At 39.7% G+C, this 25,391-nt stretch overlaps 2 protein-coding genes across 2 annotated transcripts; both read left to right on the top strand.

The window, feature by feature from the left end:
• The first annotated feature begins 704 nt into the window (after window positions 1-704).
• Window positions 705-8,655, top strand: LOC139133932 (ribonuclease H1-like). The gene is made up of 6 exons (XM_070700730.1): window positions 705-896; window positions 5,139-5,473; window positions 6,162-6,316; window positions 6,982-7,066; window positions 7,479-7,600; window positions 8,043-8,655. Exons 1-6 carry the CDS (start codon window positions 799-801, stop codon window positions 8,127-8,129), a joined length of 882 nt encoding a protein of 293 aa, XP_070556831.1. The 5' UTR covers window positions 705-798; the 3' UTR covers window positions 8,130-8,655.
• Window positions 8,656-10,124: 1,469 nt separating this feature from the next.
• Window positions 10,125-22,403, top strand: LOC139133931 (peroxisomal membrane protein PEX13-like). Its single transcript, XM_070700729.1, has 4 exons — window positions 10,125-10,446; window positions 15,554-16,302; window positions 17,044-17,169; window positions 19,969-22,403. The coding sequence occupies exons 1-4, from the start codon at window positions 10,358-10,360 to the stop codon at window positions 20,379-20,381; spliced, it is 1,377 nt and encodes a 458-aa protein (XP_070556830.1). The 5' UTR covers window positions 10,125-10,357; the 3' UTR covers window positions 20,382-22,403.
• The last annotated feature ends 2,988 nt before the right edge of the window (window positions 22,404-25,391 follow it).

Raw genomic sequence — 25,391 nt, 5'->3', positions numbered from 1 at the left:
TAGTCGTAACTTGCAATTTTGTAATTTTTGCCTTACCGCACTCCCTGAGTTTTGAAAGTATTGTATTGTATTGTTATTATAATTTATTTCAGGTTTACGTAGAGCCATATCAAAATCAAGTAAAATACTTGAAATACAAATTGTAAATGGATATGATCATTCTAAAGTGAGTCCAAAAGGATAACCGGATATAACAATTTTCACATTTTTTTATTCAGATGGTTGTCCTAGACAAGTCCCCCGTTCATCAAGCTTTCAACGGTCACGAGTTTTGCAGCGCCTCACAAAAATCTGCCCTCCCCGCAAAACAATGGTACAGTCCAGGGCAGCTCCTTTGCATCCGCTCTCACGAGTCCCATTACTTGGCACTGACCACCTGATTTCGGGGTGCATCCAGCTGCCCGGTCAAGAGACATTTGCAAGCGAAGATGCTGCCTTACCAGATCCCAACCGATTTTAAGTATTTTTTTTCAAATAAAATGAAGTGAACAAAATTCTTTAAAATCTACAAATGCAAATTTATGTAAATTTAACCAAATTTGGCAGATGAAATTACGAAACAAATTATCACAATATTTAAACCTCAGTAAATATCGTATATTGCACGTTTCATACCTGAAACCTGGACTAAAAATAACAATTTCTGTCAGTGACTCCAATACGAATACGAATACGAATACGAAAACGAATACGAAAACGAATACGAAAATAACTTCAGCATCGTTGTGTATGGCTGCTTACTGACAACGTCGTAACACTTGTCTCTTAATTCATGAACTTTTGGCAAGACTTAGTTTGATGATACAAAGTTTAAGTCGGCGTTTGCTTCTGTGTACGATGGGTAGATGGTTTTACGCCGTCCGGGTGGGCAGGAAACCTGGCATTTATGCAACATGGTTAGTGTTACTCGTATGCATGTGAAACTGAGTGTTATCGTGTTCAACTGCGGGCGCTCGACGCGGCTCTCCTCTGTACTGCTGTGTACCGCCTGGCGTGGCGCACGCGAATCCCGTGCGTTCATACTTCTGATTTTGCTGCGGATCTGTAGCCCTACCACTCCCTTTGCTGGTTGTATTGGGGGAGTGGGCACGCAGCAAACGTCTGACCAGCCGAGCGCCTGCATCACATTCTCTATTTATTAACAGTATTATCATGCATGATTTAGTCACAGTTTTTCCACAGTGAACAGCAAGTAGGCTACGCTTCTGTGTGCCCATCCATTACAACTGGTGCTTGTGAAGTTGAGCGACTATGAAAGTATATCTTTTGGTGCTCGACTTCACAAGCACCTGTGGTATTAACCCTTGCATTACTAGAAATAATAGTACTGTATCCTGAGTGGTGAGTTTCTGGTAACATATAGCTAGGAGGGTAGCCACAGTACAGTAGCTTGAGGTTTAATAGCTCTGCGTGGCAGGGCTGTGTGTTACCAGCGTTATACGGCCTCCAACCACATGGGAGACCGTTTAACGCAGGTAACACACAGCCCTGCCACGCAGAGCTAGAGGTTTAATAGCCGGCCTGAGGGTTTAACTGGTTGTGGGTAGGACTATTACATATATTGTAACCATGGATGTACCACCAGAAGATTACATCCATGGTACATATGTAATAAACAATTGCCTATGATAATTGTCCAAGCGTTTGACAGCTCAGGCACCAGTGGTGCATTTATAGGCAGTAAAGGCCGAACCACATTCACTGACCACATTCACTGACAAATGTTGTGATGCATTGATCAGAGATTGCTGGGTTCACAACATTTGGTGCATGCAACTCAGTTATACGATATGGTAGTGATAAAGCGTTACAATTACGTGTAAAGGTACATCTTCCAGTCCCTGGAGTCTCATTACACACTGAAATTCCCAAACTTAAGAATAATGATGAAAAAAACATCAAATAAACACCATCATCAGTATTCAGGGCTGTCAATGTTTTTCAGAATAGAAGGGTACAAGTGAAAGAACAGGAGGGTACAGCCTTGTGCGGAGCGAAGCGGAGCAAGGCGTGCGCGCAAGCGCACGCGGGGGGAGGCCAGGAGGGGGGTGTCCCCCTCCTGAAGCTGAAGCTTTTCTAATTATTCATCTTCAATTGGTGGCCTGTGTTTGCACTTTTGAGGGCAATTTACTGTCAAGTTTATTATAACTGAAGTATAAAAAGTAACATGAAATTGAATCTTGTGAAATAAATTATGGAAGACAAACAGAAGTATTACAGAGTTTATATGTTTATTGATACACCAGGTTATTATTATTATTTGCCTACAAATTGTGTTGAATTACAACCTGCTTAATAAAGATCATAATCTGAACCATAATCAGAATCACTGGAGTACTCATCTAAGCCCAAGGCTTGTATCGGTATAGCAGTACCAGCTGACAATACCTCAATATTGTGTGATTCTCAGGCTGATGAAACAGTAGCTTCAGCAGAAACCACATCTGCAAAAACTATTTCTTCAGATCACGGTCCCTCCACAAAAGACCGTGTTCAGATGTAGCTTTAGAAACTACACCTGCAGAAACTATTTCTTAAGAAACAACATCTGCAGAAAGTAATTCAATAATTGTAATACGTTCCCATTCAAAACAGCTAATCGTATTAGAATCTAAAAAAATCTTGTCCCCACTGTAAAACTGATGTCATAACGTCACGACAAAAAATTCCGATCTGCGTCTGGTTGATACTGCTGTAATTTTATTTTGTCTTTTTCAAGACCTCTCGTCAGAGTTACCGGCTATGAATTTCCAGTGTGAAAATTTACAAATGTAATGGGGTAAATACGAGACCATTACCAGAGACAATTTGAGTAGACGCTACGTCATACAAACAATTACAATACTCAAGTTTACATCCACTAATGAATTGCGTGCCTTCGTTGTCCGTCGGCCTCTCAGTTGACAAGATTGAGAGTATGTTGATTTATTTACGTAGTAAATCCTTGCGTGTGAAAGTTAACGATCAAATATTTTCTCCTGATGACTATCATAGTATCTATTCTGATATCCCTCACAATAGTCAGAGTTTTGTCGAAACCCACGCCTGCCAAGTGGGTAGGCTCACTACATGCATGTTATATCCATATCCAAAACATGGTTTACCGCCGCGCCGCACGTACGTGCAAGATACCGCGAAAGTATATAGTCAAGCCTAGCTAAATTTTGTGATTGCCCTAAACATTAAAAAATGTTGGTCTTGGTAAATGATTTTGAAGGATCGGAATACCGACATTTGCTTTTGAGGAAAGATTTCGGATGTCGGAAAATATTTATCAAACTTCAATACTCGGGCCTTCGAAACAATCACAGTACACAGCATTTACTACCGTATTAATACATTTCATAGAACGGCGGCTTGGTGCAAACAAATTCAGTGGTAGTCAAAACTCACTAAAAATTGTGTCAATCCCACCAAAGTTTGTTTTGCGTTGAGTAAACGATTCTTACTCATTGTAAAGAGCGTTCACGATCTGCAAACGGGAAAACAAATCAAAAATTCCAGTCGCTAAATACACGTAATGCTATGGCATTTTGCTCAGACGCGGCGTGAAATCTGCATTGCATGCTATACCATTGATGGATTGAACCCCCGATCACTGAAATTCCTCAGGAAAATAAAAAAATAAAATGATTTACAAATATTGACATTACTTTTATATCCAGAGCTAGTGTGAGCCTCTCGGGGGTCTTTTTTGGACCCATAAATCCAACGAGGCTGTCGACTTTCGTAGCCATATCGATCGTGTACGTCCGAAAACCAATCAGAACACGTAAAGCTTTTTGACAGTACCGATTAAAACCAATCAGAAATCGGCTACCAACGAGCCTTAGGGGCTGCGCCTCTGTAGCACAGCGCAGCCAACGGTAGAATTTGGACAGGAAAGAATTCATAACGTGTGTAAAGATCATTATTGTAGGCCTTGAATAGGGAAAACAGGCGGCGGCAAGACCTGTGTCAGACGGCGATTTGCCGCCGGTGACCGGCTATAATTGACAGCCCTGATAATCAGTATTCAAGTGTCACTGTTTGTTCTGTGAGCATCACTGCCAACGATTTTGAATGTACAGACAGTTAACACAAGTCTTGTGTCTTAAGACACTATGTGGACAGGAGTATTTTTACAGAGAAACACACTGCACTAACTTATCTACAGTCAGATGAAACACCATGGAGACATTTGCAGATGGTCCCAGTGATGTGTGGATCCTGTGACATTTAATTAACGAGAAAACTGAACAGCAAAGCTTCATTAGTGTCCATGAATTGACACTTTTAATGATTGAAGAAATAATGGAAACCAATGCTATCGGCACTGGTTTGTACCGAACATGTACCAGCTCAGTCCCTCCATCATTGTACTAGAGCTTTCCTCAAATTGCTGTCACTGGAATCATTGACCATGTAGTTTGTTAGGATGTGGGAACACGGCAAATTAAGAAGAAAGTATAATTAATAGTATACTTTAGTTTTTCCCTAACACTGTGTTTGATTCATGCGGTATTGAAAGAATTGAAGCTTACTCCGGACATTGGGGTTCCATGGACAGGGGTCCAGGGCTTCGTGCTCGTTGAGAAAAATGTATATGTATATATTATTGTTGTTGTGCATTTTTTTCACTTAAAGTGGAATGAGTTGTATTATTCGATGTTATTACAAATGTATGTGACCAAAACATTACTTTGTTATAGATTGCAAACATTGGTAAATGATTTTGAAACTGGGTAACATGTGTTATACGCACTTTAAATTGTATTTATCTACTCCCATTAAATGACGGGAATGTCATTAACTTTTACTAGGTTGCTGCCCTTAGCAAAAACGCTGCTTGTACAACAAAGACACCATGATACCAGTTGAATTCCCACAGTCTAGACTGAAATATTCTGCTGTGTGAGGGCGCTCCAGAACCTGTGACACAACTATGGAGTGCTTTGGTATGACAGACTCTTTCAGTCTACTCATGTTCCAGATTCCAACATGTTCTGGGAGAGGGCTGTCAAGTAACGAACAGACGCATATAAATACACTGATGATATGCCAAGCCCAATGTTCAGATGTATTGGCTTTTTCTTGAATGGTAAATGCTGAATCATGACATCATTTATCGCTATGATAAAATTATTTTTGTTGTGCAGGGATGACTGTCAGAAACAGGTTACTGGATTTTCAGGTGCAAGATTCAAGAAATTTCCAACTCAGAATGAAGCTGAAGCATTCATTGGAAATGCAACTCAAACTGGAGAAAATCATCAACAAACAAACCAGCCTGACAGTGTAACTGGGAGGATAGCAAAATCTACTGTATCATTTACAACAAAGGGAAGCTCTTCAACACAATGCAGTTCTGTTTCTGAACATCCAAATCAGAGCTCGCATGGACCAAATCAGAGTCGTACAGGCAAACGTTCATTTTCAACAGATAGTAACAGTAACAGACAGAAGAAACGTCCGAAGATTGATTTAAATAAAGGTAAGCATGCAATACTGAGGGGCCTTTAATAAAATTCTTTGTTTGACGTCTTCAATTTTCCTTACATCTAATCTGCCACAAGGTAAAAAAACACACAGAACTGAAACAATACAAATACATACTTGAACATTGCTATATATCTCTTGGTGGGATATAGGAAATAGGTACTTTTTATGTAATACTTTAATGATTTTGTGTGAAAAACTTTAATGATTTTGTGTGAAAAACGTTAATGATTTTGTGTGAAAAACTACCAAAAAGATTTTTATTTAATAAAGCCACCTAAAAACAAGTTTGGCATGTTGATATATTTTGTTCCTAATTTATGTAGACACATTTCACTGTCAAACTTCTTACGTAATAATGTTATCTGTCTACTTTTTGAAGCTCATTCAACTCAATGTATTAGTTCAGCTTTGACAATAGTGTCCTTGTTGCATCACAAAAAGAAATTATGGCAGATAAGCTCTTCATTTCTTAAGTTGCTTCTTGATAGTGAACTTGCATCTTGCCTTTATTATCAGTGTGAGAAATGACAAACTAACAGATAATCAAATTGCTATAATGTAATTTGTTGCTTTTCATCATCAGTTCCATATTGAACTACAGAATTTACCGTACAGTTTCTAGGTACATGTCAGTGAAAGAACCAGGAAAATACATCCTTTTCACAAATCCCTGTTTTCAGTTGACAGAGTTGTTGTGTACACTGATGGTGCATGTAGTTCAAATGGTAGGAATGGGGCCAGAGCTGGTCTTGGTGTCTACTGGGGTCCTGAACATCCCAAGAATATCAGTGAAAGAATAGATGGCAGGCAAACCAACCAGAGAGCTGAGATGTTGGTGAGTAGACACATGTACCACTGTACGTATCTATTTAGATTTTATAGCTGCTGTTGCTTTCTGAGTCAAACATTTTTGAAAATTACATTTATGAAATCTGCAGGTCTAGTATGAAGATTTCATGCAGACGTGTAAGATTACATGTACAACACATGAACTTAAGGTAAAATGCATGTCAGGGACACACATGTATTAATGCTCTCGATTTTTTCAGTACTTTTCTGGTCTACCACATGTGGGGGCTCATTTTAAAGCTCTTGGTGCAAGAAAATTTTTTATCATATTTAGTGTTTTGAAAAATTTAAGTTGTATTTCCCCTAGAGGTAACACAGGAATGGCGGCCATATTAAATTTCAAATATCAATGTATGTCAGTTAATTTGTTTCTGTAGACCAAATTTTGCATAGTAACCCCTGATTTGTGTTCTTGATTTGAAAAGAGAATAGTTGAACATTTCATTGAAGAAAATTTGAGTAGAAGTTTGCCTTTCACTTTCACACTACACACTACCTTAAAACAGAGAAATATTCAGCCACAAAATTATTGATATTTTGTTACAAAGATTATCCAAAAATATGAGAACTAATTTGCGTCCCAGTATCTTGACATTCCAATTGAAAAACTCTGAGTTCCTGTAAATGACATCCTGTGTTTGTTTTTTACAGGCAGCAGTGAGAGCTTTGGAAACCGCCAAAGAAATGAATATTAAAAGTTTAGCCATTTACACAGACAGCATGTTCACCATCAATTGTAAGTGATTTATGCACAGAAAGTACTTAGTTTTGATAAGTGTTCATTCCAACAACTACAATCAGTTACATTTATCTGCCAGCTTCCGTTTGTTGTCTACCCGTGCAAGTTTATTCGAATGATAAGGAAAGCAAAGAAGTTCACATGAGTTCTGGTTTAAACAAAATAAGATGTAGGGATTGCTGGTTGCTATGGTAACTTCCTCTTTGCTATCTTTTTGTAATAGATTTTGTGAAAGGTTGGTCCTTGCTTTTCACAGGCACATATTACTGATGATGAATAAGAGGTGAACACTGCATACATCTGTACATCTGTTTTCATAAAGATACAGTCTGTTATTTGGTGATGTTTACGAGAGATCATTTTTGATCCACAGCAACACAGATCAGTAAATTTCCTTTCATTGTCGTAGGTATCACACAGTGGATCCACAACTGGAAACGTAATGGATGGAAAACCAAGACAGGGCCAGTGATTCACAAAGAGGAACTCATACAACTTGACAAATTATGCAACGAGCTTGATGTGTCATGGGTGAGTTTGACATACTGTAGGGCATGGTGACTGTGTGTAAGGGTAGCACAAAATTTCAAGCGAAAAAAGTAAAGAAAACCAATTGAACTATTAAGTTTCAACTATAAACTACATAGATTAAGAAGATTGGCTTGGATACAAATCATGTGTCTACATTCATTAGCAAGTGTGGAAAATTTCAGGGATGGCAAATTAGCATATTATTGAGTGAACAAACTACGTATTAAGTTGAACAAAAGAGTCAGACTGCAGTGTTAGTGAAAATAACACAACAATTCCTTAAGTCAGGTGATAAACATATTCATCTAAAAGCTATACAGTAAGATACAAAAGGTTGTAGCGATTCGGTCAAGTTTTATGTCCGTGTAAACTTCCTCCAAGATCTTGCTGACATGATTACAAAAATGTTGACAAAATTATCTTATTGTGATTTATTTTCCAGGTGCACATTCCAGGACACAAGAATATCCACGGAAATGAAGAAGCTGATAGACTTGCTAGAGCCGGTGCATTGAAGCCTTTAAACTAGGGCCTAGATTTTATACCAAAAGAGACACAAAGGCATTACCTTTTCTCATTATTATGGACAAAAAGTTTCATGGGTGAAGCCATTTAATTATTCTTCAGACTGAAATTTGATGTGTGGGTATTTTCAAATATCTGTTCATGCTCTGCCAATGTTATAATGAAATCATGTCTGGTACACACCACAAATTGTGCCATCAAACCATTTTCAAATCGTGTCTACCCACAGAATTAAAGCAGGTTTATATTGGCTCATGACTAAAAAAAAATTTGGTCTGTAGATAAACTAAACAGCCTTTCGTATGAAACAATAATTGCCAAAATTAATGTAAAATATGAAAACTCTACCATAAAATAAACAATTACTGGTGTGTCTATTCAACTTAATGTACTGAAAGTACCAAAGGAAGTGCACTGCCATGTAAAAACAATGAAGTATTTTCCTTTGAATTTGATTTGTTTTTTTTTCTCAAAGATGTGACTGTTATGTATGTAGTATAATAAAGATTAATGTTGTAACGTTTGCAAAATATGTTATCCAGGTGTTGTATATCTTATTATATTATAGCTTTGTCAATACCAGTGAATTTTTATGATGTCATACCCTCAGATTATTACTGATAGTGTATCCGATTATCCAGTATTGTGGTCCCAGATGTTTCTACATTTGCAAAGTCACTGGCATTGCCAAAACTTTAAAATAATAGCAATAATGTACCCCTTCCCAGCCAATGGACTCAAGCAAACTTTGCACAACAAAATGTACTCGGCTTCACCTCGTACATTATGTCGTGCAAAGTTTGCTTTCATGCATTACGGGCCAAGGCTACATTATTACTTAAGTATCTGTCTGTGTGTTTGGGGAGCATTGTGTCATGTTAGAGTTTGAACTTTTCCACTCAAAAATGCTACTTCTATGTAAGAATATTACTGTGGTTTGCTAAATAAGATCAGCAGGATTCCTCACCTGTAGTACCGTACTGTTTGATAATTTGAAGGGGTATTTTCCGGACAACCCTTGTAGTGTTGTGGCAAATTAGTTGTGTCGTTATGGAGCACACAGTTGTACTCACAAAGAACCTCAGAAATCAATTTCCTATTGGACAGTGGGTTTTAATATTCAGAGGAGGCAGTAACTACCTTTTCCGGACAGTTAGGTCCAGGACAGTCATTTTTTATAGGAAAAAAAACAAAAACATTTCTTTGTTTGGTAGGAGATGAAAGGCAAGGTACACTAATATAGTACCATATGTAACAATTGTCATTACCAAGGCAATTTCTGTTTCCTTTACATGGTTTTACATGAATGTGTCATTCGTTTTGTGTTTCAGCTAGTTTATATCAGGAAATTTGCATTCATGGTCTGAAATAGGGTTGACCAGTTTACTTCTTTGATGAGTCTAATCATGTTTTTACAGAAATAAGTATGATTTTGATTTAGCATGGTGATTGACTGAGAGAATAAGGCCACTAAATCTAGATCTTCTTGAATGGTCACAGGCCAACTGGAAATGAATAGTCTAAAATATGATATTTTTTTCATAATTATTAAAAATAATACATTGTAATTATGAAATATTGATAACCGAGTTAGTATTTCATCACTATTGAGCTTCCTTTCTGCGAAGCAGAACTCTATAAAATCGCTGCATATGTATGAGTTATGTATAACATGGGCAGCCTGTTGGGGCGTCCAATGTACTAGGAGTATATAGAAGCCCTTTTCTTTTTCTTTTTTTTTGAAAAAGATAAATTTATTTCAACAAAGTTGCAAAAAACAAATCTACATCACTGCGAATGCGTTAAAATTAAAATGCAACTTGGCCAAAAAAAACCAAAGATCATCATGTAAATGCATTCAGAATGCATTCTTCTCCTTCAAGTCTTACAAGGCTTGAAACTTTGATAAAATCCCAGCTTTGTTCATCATCTTATAATATATTCGTCCATGAGGAAAGCCTCTTTCTCTTCTCCGGGCGGAAGCGACAGCGCCCTCAGCAGAGAGTCTGGGTCACCGAGACTACCTGGTTGTGTGAAAATCTATGTGAATCCGATGATGTCGGGGTTTTACCAAACTTCCCTTCCGCAAACATCGTTCTTGGCTGATCACAATTAGTCATCCCACTTTGGCAATGCCTATACATCAGTGAAGGTAAACAAGGGAGATCGCGAACACCGCGACTTTGCGACACACAACGCAGCGAGCCGATTAACTGATACCCGCGAAGAAAGATGGCAGCCCCTCTGAAACCATGGGAGAGATCCGGCGTTGGACAGAACCAGCGCAACATCGGAAATGAACCAAGCGCTGCGGCACATGTGTAAGTAAAGCGATGAAATGAGTGATATTTAATTTTGATCTGTCCCTTTTGCCGTGGGTTGGAAGGGGCTCTGGTCTAAGATCTGTCTCGTCCACAAGCAAGTTACATAGTTTGTGTATATGTACAATGTAGGGGTCAAAGGGCGAAGTCGAAGTGAATAAACTTTGCAGAGAAATCAAGGTCAGGAATCGCCAGTCGAGTTTCAGCTTTTTGTTGGTTACGGGAGTATCATAGTATGAACCATCGGAAAGTTAGATAGATGACGTAAATAAGACCCCGTAGCCACGAGAAGGATTACAGTCTAGTGTCAGTATGTTCGTTTCGAACCCGTTTTACAAATAAAGGTGAATTTGAAAGTCTCAACATGGAGGTGCAGTACACCATGGAGCTAGCACAAATGAGCACACAAACTACCTCTGAGCATGGAGCTATCAAAAGACTCTGAGTCTCTATGGTGTACTCCGTTTCTAGCTCCATGGTGTACTTGACTTAGAGAAGGATGATATATTGAATATTTTCTGTGAGGGTCCTGACATCAATGTGCCTTGTAGACTTGTGTACGTATTTAACATTAGGGATATAGTCGTCGGAACTGCGCTCAAAGGTCGTATGGGACCCATACGACCCATGGCAACAATGTATCCAAGGCACAATGGTGATTGATGACAGTTAAAACATGTCTGTCATAATCTATCATTGTATAATTTAAATGTTGCAGCTATGATGATGAGGTGCATCTTGATATCGTTTACGAAATACATTGTTTGTAAACAAGAAACTCGCACAGGTGCAGTTCCGACGACTATATCCCTTTAACATTAGAAGTACAGCAACGATAAAAACTGTAACAATTGAATACATGTAAAGGTGAACAGCAAGAAACAACACACCTAGATCATGCAATAGATTGTGTAGTATGCTGTACATATTATATATTGTAACTTAAAGGTATACTGTCACCTGTTCCAATTTTGCCACAGTTACCATGGAAAGAGAAAATCTAACCAATCACAGATTTAAGCGGGTGGGCACTTTTTAAAAACAGTGCCCTCACATGGGCATTTTAAATACCAAGGAACGCCCCTTTGACCATATATGGGTATATTTATATTACAGGTGACTGTATACCTTTAAACTTCATGACTGTGAAATATAGTGCCTCTACATGTAACTGTACAGGCACTTTCTTTAATCACAGTTCTTGATTTGAAATCAGGCAGTCATAAAATCACAGTGCAAACTCGTCTCTGTTACCAAGACTGCACTTTTGGGCTTTCATCATCTGGCTGCCTGCACACAGTCTGGGGAAATCCCATGAAATAATCTCTGAGCAAGATGGCGCGATATGGACAAGAGTGATGAATCCTGGGAACAACTGATCAGTGATGGAATTATTATGTTTTAGACAAAGTCGCAGAATATATAGCATCATCTACAAGGTTATTTGGAAGTGGCTTTCAAAGTCCCTCTTTAGAAATGAGTGTGACTATGGTCAGTCAGTTTCTATGGCTTTGGTCAGTTTATGGACAAGTACGATACATCCATCATCCAGGATATAAAAGTCAACACTGATTATTAAGGTGGGACTTTGCAAGCCACTTCTACATAACTTTGAACATATGTTTTCCTTGACTTTGTCTCAAAATATAATAATTACATCATAGATCAGTTGCTCCCAGGATGCATCGCTCTTGGGATTTTTGAATGTGTTTTCCCCAGACTTTGTAGGGTAGCCAGATGAGAGCCCAAAATTGCAATCTGGATAAATGAGACTATACGCAAACATATGTTTTAGCTTCACTCCTCCACTCTCACTAAACTCTTGATCCATTGGAGGAATGTTGGGCTGGCAGTTTTTACATTTGAATGCTTCAGTGCCCTCCCCACCACTACCATGGCCCAAAACCAGAAGGTATAATATTTATGGGGTTGATTTATTTGAATCTCATTTGATGATCCAGTTTTGGCTCGTTTGCTCACGTGTGAACACGTGAGCATATGTCGCAGCGATGTCTGTCTGTCTGTCTGTCTGTGTGTCTGTCTGTCTGTCTGTCTGTCTGTCTGTCTGTCTGTTGGTCCATTTTCTCAAAAACGGCTGAACGTATTTCAGTCAAATTTGGTAGACATCTTCAGAATTCAAATGGCTAGAACTGAAAAGGTTTTGGTGGGCGTGGCTTGGATATTAATGAAGTTATGAAAGTTTTAATTTTTCTGTTACGCCGCGTATGACAAGTGAAAACAATCGACTGTTTGAGGGCGCTGTGAAATGTGCTTGTCCAGGTTGGCTACAGCTGGATAGCACTGGTTTCAACCACGGTCCCTCCGTGTTTCAACCTCGTATTGAACATTAAAAATATGATATTTTATTACTCATTCAACTCACTATTCAAGATAAAATATCGTTTAGCAAATTAGCTTTATCCTTGGTAATTGATTGTTTCCCTCGCTGCTCGATCGCCAGAAATGAGTACATACGTTCTCTACCTAGCCTCATGGCATGGAAGTGCTGATGAATAATAACTTTGGGTCAAAGGTATTGAAGTGTCCAATCAGGTTCGTGCACAGAGTCCAAGGCCATGACCTACTTCATGTACTTCTGCACTGTTTTGAATTTGCTTCGCCAAGAAACGTGTTCGTCATTGTCCATAGAAGTATGTTTGCTCTCCTTTGAGGTTGTTTGTGAAACAAATTCCGGGATAGGCCTTGGAATGCATACGATCGGCATCGCGGCAGTGCATGTAGCTAGCCCTACGAGTATGACGAGAGTGTCCGGCTTTGGCTACGCCGCCTCCCACCTCCGGGAGGCGGCGTAGCCAAAGCCGGACACTGTCGCCATACTCGTAGGGCTATGCATGTAGCGTACCATGCTTGTGTAACTGCCGAGCTCAACGTGCATTCACGGTTGATACTCGTGTACAATCATGATGTGTTCAATTCTGATGAAGATTCATAAGTCTTACTTTTGCAGTCTTTTTTCCGTACGATAATCCCGACAATACGTGTTACTGTTAGACGAGGTGGCCATTTTATGATAAGTTTCAATACTGCACAGCTACATAGCGTCACTATCGTGTGATCGAGGTACAGCGTTGTTGAACGGGATACAGAAACTCTGCAGAGGGAGAAACGATCATTGACATGAACAGTCAATGTACTTCAGCACGTAGTCCGCAGATAGCGGATCGAGAAAATAAACGTGTCCCAGTAAATAACGGAATATTTATGTACATTAATCGATATTAATCAAATTTCCAGCTCATCGCAAAAAATGTATTGCAAAGATTAATTTGTCACTGACAAATACTGCACTGTATGGAAAAAACAGTCTGTAGAATAGTTCAACTTCAAGTGGTATTACCCGAGACAAACACTTGTGTTGTCAATTTTGATTTCATTTCATAAACTTCATACTTCATTGAGTATCGTGTATTTCAGCCTTTGTGAAGCCATTTTATTGATATTTTCAATTTTTGTCTTGGCTTTGTTGTGGAACATGTTGAATCGTCTCCGTGGACATGTAGGCAAAAGTGTGACGGGGTCGAAGTGACTTGGGTACCTGGGGCCGACCAAACCAGTGTGAATTACTGGGGTCAAAGCGGACAGCGGCCGGGATGACGTGTTCCCCAAGCGAGCTACCTTCAGAAGTCTGTTTCATCGCAAAAAACGTCAACTTTTAAAACCCGTCATTTATTTACTGATGTTATTCTCAGCATCACAAACATATACGCCTCTGCTATGTATCACAGCAAATAGTTATATTTGAGCTAAATGGGATCCTCGTTTTTTTTGCGAACCCGGAAGTGTGTCTTGCTCAATGCATTTCCTACCCATAGCGAGGGAAACTGCCCGCGTTCCCATGCTCCCATGCACCCTTTTTCAATGCCAGTGCAACGCCATCTGTGCAAAATTTGTGGTGGTATGCTCCCGTGTGATGGAAAACCTCTCTTATTCTAACAATGACGTAGTTGACTTTGGACTTCGATTTCGTAAATGTGATGTCCATGCAGTGAGTTTGGGTTGGCGCACTTATAATGCAATCTTTGTCCGATATCCCGCATTTATTAGCGATATTTATCTGTTTTGACTTGACCAAAGTTGGCAAAACTTGCTATGTACATTAAAGATACTATGATACAAGATTATGAAAGTCATTTGACATTTTTTTCAGCCAATTCCCAATATGCATATTTAATGAACCTTCCAAATTAGGGATATATACTGGCATTTACTTGATAAAATTTGGCGAAACATGCTGTGTACATTGATCATTATACCAGGTTATAACAGTATTGAAAGTCATTTTGCATTTTCATGTCAGCTAATTCATAATTTGCATAAATAGCTAACAAGCTTTCACGGTTTGGCATATAGAGCTTGAAGGACTTGACCAAAGGTAATTACACATGCTATATTGTGATACAATGACAGTACTCAAAGAAATTAATTATTTTTATTTCAGCTAATTACATATTTGAATACTTAATGACCTTTAGAATTGATCTGTGGTGAAATTCATTGTGTTGATCATAACACTTTAAATGTAGCAAAGCATGTAGCAAAGGTTCAAACTTGCACATAAATGCAATATATAATGAAACACGTGAGCATTTTCAGTTCATATCTGGTTTTAAGAGTGGTGGCTTGTGTGCATCAAAAGTGCGGCATACACACCAGCTTTTTCTTTAGATAAGGCCATGGCAGTGGTTATGAGGGTATGAAATGCCGAAGTGTACAAACAGCCCGCCCAACATTCTGCCAGTAGATCCAGGGGTAATTCTCAACCATTAGGGCATACTAGAGAGCACAGCCATTTCAAAGTCATTACCAGAAAAACAAGTTCATTTTTACCTTCATTTGTTTTTAGGAAAGAGCCATCAATGTAACTGATAACTTGGCAGTCTTTTTTGAATGGAAGTTACGTTAAACTTACAATTATATTGATGATGTAATTACTGTGAATCCAGTTTACAATGAAGTTGAGTGAAATTTGTGATGATGTTATGAAAGCTATATGAAGTTATTGACTGATGAAATATCCTTGCCGCATTGCCAGTTTACAGTAAAGGCAGGATTTTACAAGATTCATAAATCTGTTTATTCATTTCAGACCAGTGACTCCACGGTCGACTACATTGGCTACAGCAACAGCGCCACCTCCAGTCCCAAACAGACCAACACCGACAACAACAGGTGTTGGTATCAATAGATATGGTCCATACTCATCATACAATAGTATGTATTCTCCTGGGATGGGAGGAGGTCTATACGGTGGATTAGGTGGGGGAATGTATGGAGGAGGATACAGTAGCTATTCCCCATATTCTTCTGGGATGTACGGAAGCAGTTTATATGGAGGAAGTGGAATGTATGGAAGTGGTATGTACGGATCCAATGCAGTAGGTACTGGAAGTCCCAGTCAGTTTGTACAACAAGCAGAGAACAGTAGTCGTGCAGCGTTCCAATCCATTGAAAGTATTGTTCAGGCGTTTGCTTCTGTGAGTATGATGTTGGAATCAACATTCCATGCTGTGTACAGTTCATTCCGTGCTGTTCTCGGAGTAGCTGACCATTTTTCCAGACTCAAACAGCACTTCATCCATGTGCTATCGGCATTTGCATTGGTGAGAACGCTACGGTATTTATTCCGAAGACTGCTCGTCTTGTTGCGACTACGAGCTGCAAATCTGCCGGAAGATGCATGGAGCGATGCTAGCAATCAAGTTCAAGCACTAGCAAAGGAGAGTACACCCAAGAATGGACCTAAATCATGGCCAATTGTCATGTTTTTTGGCGTTGTTATCGGTGCACCATGGTTGATTTGGAAGTTACTAAGTTCTATGAATGATACGCCTCAAGGTTAGTTCGTTCATTTGGATTCGACAAGAGTGAAAATTAGTATAGTGGACACAGAGCGCATTTTTTCAGCAATCGCTAGTAACATAGGGAGTCATGAGGGTTAGTGTCAGTAACCTAGGGAGTCATGGTTAGGGTCAGTAACCTAGGGAGTCATTAGGGTTAGGGTCCGTATACATATTTGAAAATGAGTAGTATTTTAAAACCCTTATACTGCCAAGTTCATATGTCAGCATCAAGTCAAGTTAGTTAAAACAAGTGAAGCACAACATGTCCCATATGTTGCATTTTAACAAGAAATTGAACATAATGAATACCACTGAAAATATAGATGCTGCAAGTATGATTTTACATAGCAAAGCTTCTATAATATACCAAGCCAAGTGGATGGAAATACCAGTATATATACGGTTTTGGCATAATACCTACCGCTTAACACTAACTTGATAGATTGAAAAGTGATACAGTCTGGCTTGAAAAGTGTTAAGTCACTGGTGGATTGTATTGTAACCCTGTCACCACCATTGTTTAGTCCAAGCTTATTGTTTTATATGGTGAAATTGGACTTCCACTTAGCGAAAGAGGGGTGAATGGATTAAGATGATATTTCATACCTAATTTTGGAACAATGCATTTGTGAAAGAATGTTGCGTGTTGATCCTAAACTGTGTCAGGCAATGAGTTTTGAGAACTGATGAGAAAGAGATGTTCAAACAAATTATTTTGACTTTTACTTTCTACAAGATACCAATGGTTGGGCCAGTGGAGATGATGACCATGTCGTGGCCAGGGCAGAATATGATTTCACAACTGACAACAATTCTGAATTATCATTCCGTGCTGGACAGCTTATCAACGTTGCCCCTAAAGGTAAATAGATAGTATTTCATATCAAATGAATTCTAGCCTTCATTCTGACAACTACAGGTTATTTCTGTAGGTTTGTATTCAGAAAAATTCCACAGTGTTGGTTGTCAATATGTTGACATCAGTCAATTTATACATGCATCAATTATTTATACTTAGCAATTAAAGCCCCTGTAGCTGTAACTCTTGAAATTTGTGGACCTGAAAAAGGCTTTCTATTTTCTCTGGTTTCCTTTAAAGTCTACAAATTTAAAGGATATAGTCTTTTACCACTGAAAAATTGGACAAGTAAATTTAAATTTTAACCGTTATTTTGATTTCCCGCCATTTTAAAAAACTGATAATATTACAAAGAAAACAAAGCATATGATGTCCCAGTGGAAAACATTCAGCACTGTGCATTATATTGGACTACTCTGTTGTTTCTATGAAGATTCCAAAGCATATATGCACGACATACAGTGTTTTTGCTTTATTTGCATGAGGGCGCCATTTTATGTTTGGGCAAACGTTTATTATTTATCTTGCTCAAAATTGCACATGCAGTACCAGTGGACAGTTTATTATACTTGTATAAACACCCTCAATGAGTGCATTCCCATGAACTTGTTTTAGTTTGGAAGTAAAATCACAAAAATAATGCTAAAAGATACAGCTATTGGGCCTTTAATTTCACTTATTATTAATTTCTCAGATTATAACGTTTCCATATTACAATGGCATTTGTTTCACCACAGCCCTTAGGATGCCCAGGGAGGCCTTAATACTATGGTTTTACCACAGCCCATAGAGGGCTCAGGGAGGCCTTAGCCCATGGTTTCACCACCATAGCCCCTAGAAGGCCCAGGGGCCTTGGTCCATGGTTTCACTACAGCCCTTAGAGGGCTCAGGAAAGCCTTGGTCCATGGTTTCACCACCGTAGCCCCTAGAGGGCCCAGGGAGGCCTTGGTCCATGGTTTCACCATAGCCCTTAGAGCGCCCTGGGAGGCCTTGGTCCATGGTTACACCATAGCCCTTAGAGGGCCCAGGGAGGCCTTGGTCCATGGTTTCACCATAGCCCTTAGAGTGCCCTGGAGGCCTTGGTCCATGGTTACACCATAGCCCTTAGAGGACCCAGGGAGGCCTTGGTCCATGGTTACACCATAGCCCTTAGAGTGCCCTGGAGGCCTTGGTCCATGGTTTCACCATAGCCCTTAGAGGACCCAGGGAGGCCTTGGTCCATGGTTTCACCATAGCCCTTAGAGTGCCCAAGGAGGCCTTGGTCCATGGTTACACCATAGCCCTTAGAGGGCCCAGGGAGGCCTTGGTCCATGGTTTCACCATAGCCCTTAGAGTGCCCTGGGAGGCCTTGGTCCATGGTTTCACCATAGCCCTTAGAGTGCCCTGGGAGGCCTTGGTCCATGGTTACACCATAGCCCTTAGAGGGCCCAGGGAGGCCTTGGTCCATGGTTTCACCATAGCCCTTAGAGTGCCCTGGGAGGCCTTGGTCCATGGTTACACCATAGCCCTTAGAGGACCCAGGGAGGCCTTGGTCCATGGTTACACCATAGCCCTTAGAGTGCCCTGGGAGGCCTTGGTCCATGGTTTCACCATAGCCCTTAGAGGACCCAGGGAGGCCTTGGTCCATGGTTTCACCATAGCCCTTAGAGCGCCCAGGGAGGCCTTGGTCCATGGTTTCACCATAGCCCTTAGAGTGCCCTGGGAGGCCTTGGTCCATGGTTACACCATAGCCCTTAGAAGACCCAGGGAGGCCTTGGTCCATGGTTTTCACCATAGCCCTTAGAGTGCCCAGGGAGGCCTTGGTCCATGGTTTCACCATAGCCTTAGAGGGCCCAGAGAGGCCTTGGTCCATGGTTTCACCATAGCCCTTAGAGTGCCCAAGGAGGCCTTGGTCCTGGTTACACCATAGCCCTTAGAGGGCCCAGGGAGGCCTTGGTCCATGGTTTCACCATAGCCCTTAGAGTGCCCTGGGAGGCCTTGGTCCATGGTTTCACCATAGCCCTTAGAGTGCCCAGGGAGGCCTTGGTCCATGGTTACACCATAGCCCTTAGAAGACCCAGGGAGGCCTTGGTCCATGGTTTCACCATAGCCCTTAGAGGGCCCAGGGAGGCCTTGGTCCATGGTTTCACCATAGCCCTTAGAGGGCCCAGGGAGGCCTTGGTCCATGGTTTCACCATAGCCCTTAGAGGACCCAGGGAGGCCTTGGTCCATGGTTTCACCATAGCCCTTAGAGTGCCCTGGGAGGCCTTGGTCCATGGTTACACCATAGCCCTTAGAGGGCCCAGGGAGGCCTTGGTCCATGGTTTCACCATAGCCCTTAGAGTGCCCTGGAGGCCTTGGTCCATGGTTACACCATAGCCCTTAGAGGACCAGGGAGGCCTTGGTCCATGGTTACACCATAGCCCCTAGAAGGCCCAGGGAGGCCTTGGTCCGTGGTTTTACCACAGCCCATAGAGGGTTCAAGGAGGCCTAAGTCTATGGTTTTACCACAGCCCATAGAGGGTTCAGGGAGGCCTTGGTCCATGGTTTCACCACAGCCCATAGAGGGCTCAGGGAGGCCTTGGGCCATGGTTTCACCACAGCCCCTGGAGGGTCTATGGAGGCCTTGCTTTACATCATCAACGTAGTTTGAAGAGTTTCAAAAGTAACAAAAATGATAGCAATGAAGATCAATGCTGAGAAAATAACACAAACCAATTTTTCTCTGAGGATAATAGTAACTGCAATTTTACTCATCCATTTTATTGGCTCTATCATTGATATTCATGAATTGGTTCAATTTGTTTGTTTCACCAATAATAGAAATGCAACCAAGAGTTAGAGGATGGTTACTGGCAAGCGTAGATGGAAAAACTGGATTGATTCCGGCAAATTATGTGAAGATACTGGGAAAACGAAGGGGAAGGAAACATGCAGCTCTGGAATATGAACAAGAACAGCAACGAGCTGCAGCGGGAATGGCGCAGGAAAGATCAGTATTGCAACCACTACAGCAACCTTCTCCGTTACCACAGCAACCGCTTGCACAGTCTCAGTCTGCAGATGATTTGTCACATGATTTCAGTGGCCAATCAGATGACAGAACTGCTGAACTGACCAGTTTGGAGAGTGAAAATTTTGTTGATAACAGAGCACCTCATACTGCTGACATGGACAGTAAGACAGATCTAGAAAATTTGAAAGAATTTGATGACATTGCTGGTTTTAAAGAATGAATTTAGTCACACTGTGATACAATATTTCACCAGTACTGTGTAACTGAAATTTGGAAAGTTACAGCTGTTTACAAGGATGCCAAATGGAAAAACTGGATGACCATTTCCACAAATCCTTTAGTTTTTATAGATGTCAGTCACAGATGCTGTTGCCAATAAGCTCATATAGTGTATGTAAGTGCAAGTAAGATCATTGTAGTAATTTTTACAGTGTATACAAAATAACAGTTTGTTGCTTAGTAAATGTGTAAGCTTAAAAGAACAATTTCAAAATGAAGAGGAACTTACAAGGTTGTGGTTTAACCTGTTCACCCCCCATTGCCTGTAAACAGGTCCACAATTGCCATTGCTAACAATGGGTTTGGGCTAAACCATGGTGGTGAAAAGGTTAAACAAAAGTGATCAGGATCTATGAATTTCTTTCAAACAAAAGTTTCTAATCTGACCATTGGATTAAAAAAAATTTTCATATATCAGTCATCAGAGTAGTCATTGAAATAAATCAAGGATAAATAGTTAACTGTGATCGTTAGCCATCTGGACTAGCTAGGATCTCTCCTTGGTTATGGTGGTCTCTCTATGCTCCCCTTGAATCCTGTAGGGTTGTATAGAATACACTGTAGATTTTATCCAAGTCTGTGAGCATTTAAACTGAACAACTTGAAGGAATAAACTTCAGCAGACTGTTGTGTTAGTGGTAGGTTGTTGCCAGTAACTGCTGACGAGAAAAGCAAATTGACCGTGGCCATGCGACATCCACAGCAACCGAGGGGAAATCCTGAACTTTGGCCAATGTAATGCTTAATTTGCTCAATAAAAGTATTCATTGATGCAAAGTGTATTAATCAGCATTGTTTGAATATGCAAATCAATAGTCAGTTATTATCAGTGGAGAATATTCATCAGTCTAAAATTGAGAATTATCTACTTTGGTGTTACCACCCTTGATCAGTATTGGGGATGATGGTACTACAGATCACAGCATACACAAACTAGCAGTTGGAGTCTGATACACTGGCAAGAGATGACAGTCATATCACATGGATAACTGAACTTTAACAAAGGTGGTGTCAATGAAACAGAGATATTGTCATGCATCAGTTATGAGTGTACACTCTACATATCAACTGATATACATTTGTATCCGTAACTTTAACTCTACTGTCTTCTAGTGAAGGTTTGGCAATCCCAAAACCATTTCATTTGTTCCTTAAAGGTATACAGTCACCTGTAGTCTAAATATGCCCATATACAGTATGGTCAAAGGGGCTTCCTTGGCATTCAAAATGCGCATGTGAGGGCGCTGTTTTTAAAAGCAGCCACCCGCTTAAAATCTGTGATTGGTTAGATTTTCTCTTTCCATGGTAACTGTGGCTAAATTGGAACAGGTGACAGTATACCTTTAATATGATTACACTGAAAAATATTGAGGGTTCAAGGGGAACTCTGGCAACATGACTGGGAAACCATGATTAAATTCACCCAGGTACCAACCTGAACAGAACATGGTCAACACGACACAAAACAAAGACACAAAAAGAAAGAAAATTTCTTGCGACATGATGTGGAATATAGCTGATGCAAAGATTTCTCGAAATTTGAGTGAGTTTTATTTTAGCTGTACAGCTTATTTTCTGTTCATGTCACTGATTTTTACGGTTATCGCTGCTGCCAAGTAGAAGAAATACACAGCCATCATTAATTCTTACTGTATCATGGTCACCCACCAATCACAGTTTGCCACCTATTTATTGAACATGATAGAACATCCCTGAATTCAATTCACTCCATGAACACAAAGTAGTGTACTTTAGGTGATGCACCAACTGGCATTATGCAACCAGGCATCCAGGCAAATATTTAAATTCAATCCGTGAATGCCATCTTTGAATGTTCTGAAGAATTATATGTCATAGAAGTTTTGTAAATTTCAGTCATCATGTGTCTTTTTATGTTGATACGTTTAAATTGTAATGACCAGTGTTTTGAATGAATAAAATATTTGATAACGTGAAAAAGAAATTAACTACGTCTGTTTGTATAAAGTCATAAAGGACAAAATGTACATTGATCTGGGACATGTTTTGCCATGGATATGGTATTAGTCTAGATGTTTTGATCACAATGGTAAGAGAAATAAAAGTTTGATCTACCGGGAGAAATGAATTAATATCATCCACAAGCCATCCTAACAACTTGCGTTTTGACCAACCTGTAATTATGGACACTAAAGACCAGTAAAACAAAATATAATAGTTTACATGTAATACTTTGATACAATATGTACATTATGTTTGCACCTAGACTGAAAGACCTGTTGCTCGAGGGCGCTCTCTAAGCTCCTACCTCCCCCTTACCCTGTACAGAGCGCCCTCGAGTGATACATCTTTCAGTCTAGTAGGAACCATGGTTACTGTTACTTGGTTTTTTTCAAAAGTTGGAAATTTTATTTGCCCCTTAGAGTTGACACAGGAATGGTAGCCATTTTGAATTTCGAATATTGGTAAATCTTGGATAATTTTAATGATTTTAAGTTATTGATTTAGAAAGAGAAGAGTTGAACGATTCCTGAGGGAGTTTTTTGCAAATGTTCTCGTCTTTCACTTTCGAGGTGCATACTAGTACCTTAAGTTTAACTTCGTACAAAACGGGGCATAAAATGAGGTGGGGTAAACTGTCTATTAAACCTGATATTTTAACCCTTTCACCACCATGGTTTGTCCAAATCCATTGTTTTCTATGGTAAAGTTGGACCTGTATACAGGGAACTAGGGTGAAAGGGTTAAAGGGAAATCAGCTTCTTCATACTTGGCATGTAGCAAAAGAGTTTCCATGCCGTAGTAAACCGGACCTACGAACATGGAAACCCAGGAGGCAGGAGAGCACTGACTCGGTGAACCAGCCAAGCACTGCACAGGTTGGCCTTCCTCTGCAGAACAAGTGAAGATTCGCTGTGTACAGTGACCCTAAACCTCCCAATGTATACCTTACATTTCAGCTCTATATGGCCTGCTCTGACAGGGCACAAACTCTGACCATGGTGAGAGATCTAAAAACTTGTGTACATTGTAAATACAAATTTCGCACAGAATATGCCCACTCCACAGCACTATACACATCAAATGTTCTTTCAATTTCATGTCTTACATGGTGGAGTGAACTGATTAATGTGAAGATGAAAAAAATTTCCTTTCTCATCATGAAGAACTAAAAATCTGCAAGGTAAACTTTTAAGTGGTATTGGGAAATGTCTTTATTCTATTTCAATTGGACGAACAACAACAATATGCAAATCAATATAAATGAATGTTAACTTCCTTATTAGTATTCAATGTGTCACAATTATTTATGTACACTCTACAGTACTGCACAGGTGTGGCCTATAACTGTACAAGGTACAGACTACACGAATGTGTACCTTGAAACCTTAATAATCATGCCATCATGAAAGGCATGCAGCTAGGTAGTACACATGCATATAACACTAAGCTGAGATGAAATTTATTCTATTGTGATTTGCAAAGCAAAGGTAAAACGCTTCATGAAAACTAAACTGAAATCAAAATGTACAACACATGTTGCTCCAGGTGTAAAGCAATTTAAACGGTAGATACCATTTGCCAAGGTTTGCTCTTGGCTAAGACAGTCTGAATTCTTTCATTTTTCTTTCTTTGGAAGATGTGGAGGGACTGCCTTCAACAATTTACCTTGATTTATTATCAAGATTAAGTTCCAACGTGTAAACATAGCTAAACAAATATAAGTAAACACATTATTTATAACTAGGCATATAATGATAATGTTCAAAAGCATGGTTTAATAGGATACAATATCATTGTCAGGGGGGAGGGGGGACTGCCCCAACTCATTGGGGGAGGGGGTAGGGGGTTGGTATTTTTCAAAGGTCACTGTACAATAACTGCTTTGACTCTTCTAGAAAATGCTCACTTTTTGTACATAGCTTCAGATATCAAATGGCAAGAACTGATTAGATTTTGGTGGGCGTGGTATGCATAGTTATAAAGTTATCAAAGTTTTAATTTTTCTGTTACATGGTTGTCTATGAGACGGGTGATGACCATAGTGTTGTATACCAAGATTTACTGCACTAAATATGATGAAACTTGCCATATAAAATGTAATATGCAAGAAATGATAGTATTTGGAGCATCATGCCAATTAAAAGCTAATTTGAATATTGTAATTAGTGATACAATTCTGAAATTGGTTCACCAATTTTGATAAAACATGCAGATATTGAAGTGACAGACATTTGATGGTGCTCTGATACATTCGGTAGAGCCATATTAATTAACAGCTCGCAGTGTTGATGGTAAAATCTGAACCAGTGAAGGAAAGGACTGCTGAGTACTGAATGCTGGATTTTTCATGCCTTTCTCACCTCAGTCCCGTGGTGAAAGAGGCTAGTAAAACGATAGTTTTACCATATTGGCTGTTTGAGGGCGCTGTGATTACCATGTATGTGTATTGTGTGTGACTGGACAGAGACTTTGAATATTAAGTAGGATAACTATAAAAAGTCCTTGTTCCAGCTTTTAAATTCAGACAAAATTGTCAGTAATGTGGTAAATGACCTAAACTTGAAGATATAGAGGTTTAGTCACAGAAAGTTTGGCAAAAATTTTCGAAGTTAATGACGGGAAATGCCACATCTGTGGGGACGAAAAGACCATTGAACATGCAATTTTTGATTGCAGATATGCAAACAAATTATGGGATATTGTTCTTAACAAAAGGGCATGGACTACATGAAGACACTTACTTGAAAAAAATGGCAATAACTGGAGCAGATATTGATGATTCAATCTCAGAAATAATATATTGTATTCTTATGTTAAATACATTATCTGGAATTACAAAACTTTGTGGTTTTTAATAAGATAAAAGTTACAATCAATGCATATCTGATTCAGCCAAAGATTGAGAGAAACTGACCATAAATTCTGCAACTGCACACAAGAGGGTGCACTTTCTACTCCACTACCACTT

The sequence above is a fragment of the Ptychodera flava genome, chromosome 5 (genome assembly GCF_041260155.1).
Source record: "Ptychodera flava strain L36383 chromosome 5, AS_Pfla_20210202, whole genome shotgun sequence".
Taxonomy (NCBI): Eukaryota; Metazoa; Hemichordata; class Enteropneusta; family Ptychoderidae; genus Ptychodera; species Ptychodera flava.
The sequence above is the reverse complement of the archived record's forward strand: the minus strand, read 5'-3'. Positions and strand labels throughout refer to the sequence as shown.